The 6,000-nt window shown below is 49.2% G+C and overlaps 1 protein-coding gene across 1 annotated transcript in view; it reads left to right on the forward strand.

The window, feature by feature from the left end:
* Positions 1 to 5,669, forward strand: part of ADAMTS9 (ADAM metallopeptidase with thrombospondin type 1 motif, 9) — an 82,899-nt gene extending 77,230 nt beyond the window's left edge. The window contains exons 36-38 of the mRNA XM_010573319.1: positions 1,408 to 1,499; positions 3,521 to 3,625; positions 5,580 to 5,669. Of these exons, the coding sequence (XP_010571621.1) occupies positions 1,408 to 1,499; positions 3,521 to 3,625; positions 5,580 to 5,669 (287 nt within the window). The remainder of the gene's footprint in view (positions 1 to 1,407; positions 1,500 to 3,520; positions 3,626 to 5,579) is intronic.
* The last annotated feature ends 331 nt before the right edge of the window (positions 5,670 to 6,000 follow it).

Here is a 6,000-nt window from a genome sequence, read left to right on the forward strand (position 1 = left end):
AAAGCTGCTTTTAAAGTCGGTCACCTGCTTGCTGCTTTACACTTAGCGACTGCAACTCGAGTACATCAGAGATGCTTATAGTATTTCTCTGTAATATGGGAAAATATTAAGACAGTTGCTGGTGCATCTGCTATACAGAATGAATATTTGCGTGCTCCCGGCAGGCCAGTGTATTTTTTGAAGGATTTTATTTCATTTGGTCTCCTATTTTCAGACTGGACTCAGGCAGAAAGCTTAACCAGAGAGGAGCTGGCCCCCCATTTTACGCACAAATGTGTCAGGAGATCCCAGTGCAGGGGACTCGGCTGGGGTAGGGATGCTGCTCCCTCCAGGCTGGTGCCAGCATCGGTGCGGTGGGGAGGCAGAGGAGGCTCTCAGCAGAGTCAGTCCATGGGGAAATAACTTGTATTGAGTGTGATAGAGCTGGGGCCATGGATTTGCAGGGGAAGAGGAGGGGACTGTAGCTGTGCAATAGAAGTGGTACCCTGTCACTCCCAGCAGCATGCGTGGGAGCTGGGAGCCATCCCGCCACCGCAGAGCCTGCAGCATCCCATAGGGTTATGGTTTCAGTCCCCTTGACTCCAGGGATGCTATCAGTTTCCAACAAATGTTTTAAAAATACAACATATTGTTGGGGGTTCATTCAGTAAATAGGGGAGTTTTTTAGCAAATCACAATCCTTCCTTGTAAAAGGACTCTTTATCTGATAGGGGGTTTTTATCACTTAATTTTCAAGCCATGAGACCTCCCAGTCTATCAATCTGTAAAAAGCTACTAATAGTCTGTAAAAGCTCCTAGGTAAAGATCTCAAAGGAACCATCGTTGGGGAATTTGATACCAGCTCCCTTTGAATTTCAAAAGGAGCTGGGCACCTACCTCTGTCAGGCAGGAGCTATCTCACATCCCCATCTAAATGAGTCTCAGTTACTTCAGATCTCTCCAGAGCAAAATACCCCAATTCCCTTTGAAACCCCGACCCCTGGGCTGGGGCAGCCAGGAGAGCACCGAGATGGTTGGTTGCCTTTGTTTAAAAGAGAGATTTAGGAGGTCCCATGGCCTTCTTGAAAGTGGGGAATTTTCTGATAGAGAAATAAAACCCAAGTCATGGGTTCGAGTTTTGTTGTTATTTATACCTAGGTCCTAAATCACCAATGCACTTAGACCGAGCTGTAAACGTTGAATATGTAAGCATCCTGTTAAATTCAGTGCTCATGTGCCAGGGAGTCACATGTGGGATGAATTGGGGATTTAATATTAAAAATCCAGCAGATGAGGTCCTGACTCTCAAGATTAATATATGAAACCAGCTTTAATGAGTTTAAACATTAGCGAAGAGCATGTTTACACTTACTTTGTGTCTCTCCCTGCATCTCTCTTTCCATGTTATTCACCAACTATTCTCCACAGCGACTGATTTACAGTTCGCACGGACACATGATGGACGACCCGTTCCTTATGCCACTGCTGGGGACTGCTACAGTGCAGCCAAATGCCCACAGGTATTTGACAATAGCATTTCATAGGAATTGGTGCCATTTATTTTGTTCAGGCCCTCTATTAATTACTGCTGATTGCATCAGCCCAGCACCAGTGAGTGTCACATTCTTATCTCAGTGGTCGGAAACTTTTCCCTTTGTCCGTGCAGAAAGTCATTTCCATTTTCCATACGGGAAAATGTCAGGTTATTATCAGGCCAGTGTCAGGACTGGCTAAGGGACATTCCCCAGGACTTCAGTCAACGGTAAAGGAGAAAAGGAAGAAGAAATATGCTGTGGGAGAAGGGCTGGGCTTGGCGTGCTTAGTTGGAGGTGGGGGAATCGGTCCACAGCAGGGCTTGGTGGAAATGCTGGGCAGGGAGACCAGTCGTGAATCAGGCCATTGGGATGCTCTGGGACCCTGCCTCTGTGCTCTGCAATCTCGTATCTGCTGAAACCGCTGTTTGCCAGGGTGCAAGAAGATGGGTGAGATAACCCCTCTGGATGGAGAAGGCAGCAGACAGACAGTGGGACTCCTGCCGTGCCAGCTCAGGGGGGAGATGCCCGAGAAGGAGAAGGCATTTACAGGGCAGGAACAAGTCAGGTTTCTGCCGCAGGACGGACAGACCCCGTCTGTCAGAGACCACGGTGGTACCCGCCAGCTGCTGCCCCACCAGCCTCACGCCCCGCTGCGTATTTTCACAGCAGCCCAGTGGGACCATCAGTCACTCCACTTTGGGGCTGGGAAAACACTGACAAAACGAAGGTGGTGCCTGCGCATCAGGGCAAATCCAGCCTGTCCCAGCACCGCGAGGTGCCCGGCCATGGAAGCATGGAGCTGGGCACAGGCTAAGTTGCCTCTTCAGTAGCTCTGGGAGGTGATGTAGGACATCTAGCCCAGTTGCTTGGAAAAAACATGCTTTCCTGAAAGTCGTTAGGAGTCTACTTAACACTGTGCTACAGGTGGCTTGCTCCGTGTCTTCAGCACACCTAGCTTTTGTGGAGCTGGGGGATGACAAGTGATATGTTTGGCTAGTCCAAGGTATTGGGTGGACCATATTTGCAAAGGGCATTAAGCAGGGAGTCACAGCAACAGACGGCAGAGGGCAAACCTCTCCATCTCCTTCCCTCCCTACTTTCAGAGCTGACACTTTTCTGCACAGCTCAGCGGCTTAGGGATTGACTTCTTACCTTGGGAAGGCTCATAAATATTAATATCCATCCACCTGACCCAGACAGTTTGCTCCTTGCAGAAAATCAGCATTCCTAAGGCAGCCAGGGCAAGGAGCAAAGCTAACAGCCATCTGGTACTGCATGGCCGTGCTGGGCTGCGGGTCAGCCTGGGGATGTGGCCACAGGATCCCTCCTTGGGTCCAGAAACAGGCAGGGCTGGGGTCTGCCATGGGGGTAAGGGGAAGGCTGGGGGGGGTATGCGTTGAGTGCAGGCATAGCTCTTAATTTTCCACCCATTTTGTGCATTTTGAGACAGGGTGGAATGAAGTAAAGGACGTTTTTAGGAAGTAAACAAATGAAAGAGTTTTGATTTTACTGACGTCTAGGGGAAAAAAAAACCCACACAAAAAAAAACCAAAAAACCAAGCCCAAAACCATACCAGTGGAAAATAAGGAAAATAAGGACAAGTGTGCCCTCTCCAGTTGAGGAGGGAGCAGTGAGAGCGGCTGCAGCAAGTCCCTGGGGTACCTTTCCCATCAGCTGCTGGAGCACGTCAGGCTCCGCAGTTTGCCATGGAAAAGCCAAGAATGCCCTCAGCCGGCAAACGGCGAAAAAGCAGTGCAAACGCGAGAAAAACAGCAGTGAAAAACCAAGATAAAGCCCCTCCTTCCCTGCAGCCACCAACGAGAAGGAAATTCCTAACCCGAGGCATGCTGTGATTTGTACAATATGTGCTAATCACTATCAGAGCGATGGAAAAAATTGAAAACGCTGCTGGCAAGATCCTGTTAGAAAAGCAACACTGTGCCAAGCCATGGGAGGCCAAAGCACAGTGTTTTGGGATAACCAGGCTCATCTGCTTGTTTTTTAGGGTCGCTTCAGCATAGACCTTTATGGGACAGGCCTGTCCTTAACAGGAACGGCAAAGTGGCTCTCGCAAGGGAATTACGCGGTGTCGGAAATTCAAAAATCCCCAGTAAGTTGTAATTTTAATTATGGTTATACCCACTCATGAGAAGTTTTTCATTGCCGTGTTGTCTTTCGTGGCAACATCATCCAAGTAGAGACTAACAAAAAAACTAACAACTGACATTAAAGTGTTGCCCATATTGTATTGGGGGGGGCTAGCAGGTTTAATTTGATCTGACTTGTTGCAATTAATTAGTGAGCGTCCGGAGAGGGTCCGGGTGCCAGGCGAGTGCCCCGAGTAGGAATTGTTCCCAAAATGTTGCTAATAAAGTGCGGAGGACATGGACCTTCCCTCTGGGCTGGGTTTATCTCCTTGGGTGAGACTCGAGTCACCCGTGCTCCGGTGGGCTGGGGCTGCACCCCGGGGCACCATCCCCTGCGGCCGCCTGTGGCTCTGCTGACCTGAGGCCTCCGGGTAAGCCAAGCAGACCTTCAAAATCACCCCACAGCCAAATTTGAACTTAGACGGCTTAATTTGCCTGCCCATTAATGCCTCTGTCACTGCGTGCCTTTGCACTGTTGCTTCTGTGTCATGTTCTGAAACTGGAAAAACCCAGGATCGCCTTTTTTTTGGCTGTTACTTCATGTGAATCATCCCGATTGCTCCTGTTAAAACTGTCCAAAGGAGGTCACCATAACCATTTGACAAAAAGCAATTTGCAAAATATCCTCTGCTGTACTGTTTTCAGTCTCCCTGGCTCTGGGGAGCCCCTTGAGTCCCTGAACCTCGTCAGTGCTGGTGCTCTTAAAGGAGAATTAAATGCTAGTGGTCCAACCAAGCTGCAGCAAAGCACTCTCCAGTGCAGGTAGAAAAGGACCAGCACAGACCCCACGTGTTAGTTCTGGCAGGTGCTTTGCTCTTCTTCTCCCCTTCAGAAAGGAGAAGCCCAGGCAGCCAACTTTGGGGTTGCGGAGAGCAGACACCATCACAGCTGGCAGAATTAAAACAAGCTTTAAGGGACAGGGTGTCTAAGAGACGACTCTTACCTTCATCACCCGGTGGCATCTGTCAAGCGCTGTTCTCAGGGTGTAATTGCCCGCAGGAGCAGAAGAAAGAAAAGCATAGTGAGAAGAGATGATAGCAGCCTGCTGCAATCACAGATCAATAGTGTCAAGGGCAGGATGGAGCTCGTTTAAAAATAAATGCCTTGTGCAAGCTTGTCCTGCACTTAAGTCCAATTTTCTGGTAACTGAGGGTTGAATTCCCCTCAAGGACTGTCTATCCATTGTAATGACCAAGAGGAGGAAGACTCTGCAGAGGAGGGATAAGGAAGACCAGGCGGAGGTATTAATCTCCTGACTCAAGACCAGAGTTGCGCCACACGTGCTGGGCTCTCCTGGAGACGGGGCCAACCCCAGGACCACTCCACATTTTCCTTTGTCTCTTCTGGCCGTGGAAATGCAGAGCTGAGGAGGGACAGCACCTTAGCAAGTGGCATAGCTTCACCCCATCACTTTCCCTCTCATCTTGGCTCTGGAGCCACTCCAGGCCTTTCCCTTCCAAATGGATGTTTCTTGGTATTGCCTGCAAATATCCTTCCTGTGCCCTTCGCGTGCTCGGGCACAGCTGCCGACCGGTTGTTGTCTAGGTGCGGTTTTGCTCTTGCGTGAGCTGAGTTTTCCACTCATTACAGTGATTCGCTGTGGGGCAAATTGGAGAAAGCAGATACCCTTGAGATATCCCTCCAAATGGCCTTCTCCTTGGGCATCTTTCAATGTAATAAATCAAAACTACCTTTTCTTATTTGTGTTCACCATCTGACCTGGTAGCACTAAAGAGAATTACATTTGCATATATTTAAATACAACAGTGATTTCATAGATTGATTTAGGCATAATTTGTTTTCCTTCCAAGACATTTTCTATTAAAAAGCCTGGCTAGAATAACCTAGATCTGGCCCTTCCGCAGCATGGAGTTCGTGAGCCCTTACATGAGATGTTCTTTCTGATTTTGCCTGCAGGATGGTACCAAAGTAGTAGGAAAATGTGGTGGTTACTGTGGGAAGTGTACTCCATCATCTGGAACAGGCCTCGATGTTCAGGTGTTATAGCGATGGTGAGTTCCCAGCTCCTTCTGCACGACGGGAAATCTTCCCCAAAACGTCCTGAAGGAGCAGATCAGGCCACGCTTGCAAAAGCACTCGTGCATCGGTGACAGCTCTGGGGAACGATGGGATCCCGTGCTCCCAGTCCCCGCTTCTCCCAGTAACCCTTGTGGGTATAACACTGTCAACTGGAAATGCACTTCCCACCTCGCTGGCACCCGCTTTGGCTCCGCTCTTGTGCCGATCTCTCTGGTTAGAGGTTTCGGAGGCGAAGATGATGATCTGACTCTAATGTGCACCTTGTCTGTATTTTCCAGGTTCTCTGAGAGCAGTCAGC

This window comes from Haliaeetus leucocephalus, unplaced genomic scaffold, assembly GCF_000737465.1.
Source record: "Haliaeetus leucocephalus isolate CR32 unplaced genomic scaffold, Haliaeetus_leucocephalus-4.0 Scaffold2, whole genome shotgun sequence".
Taxonomy (NCBI): domain Eukaryota; kingdom Metazoa; phylum Chordata; class Aves; order Accipitriformes; family Accipitridae; genus Haliaeetus; species Haliaeetus leucocephalus.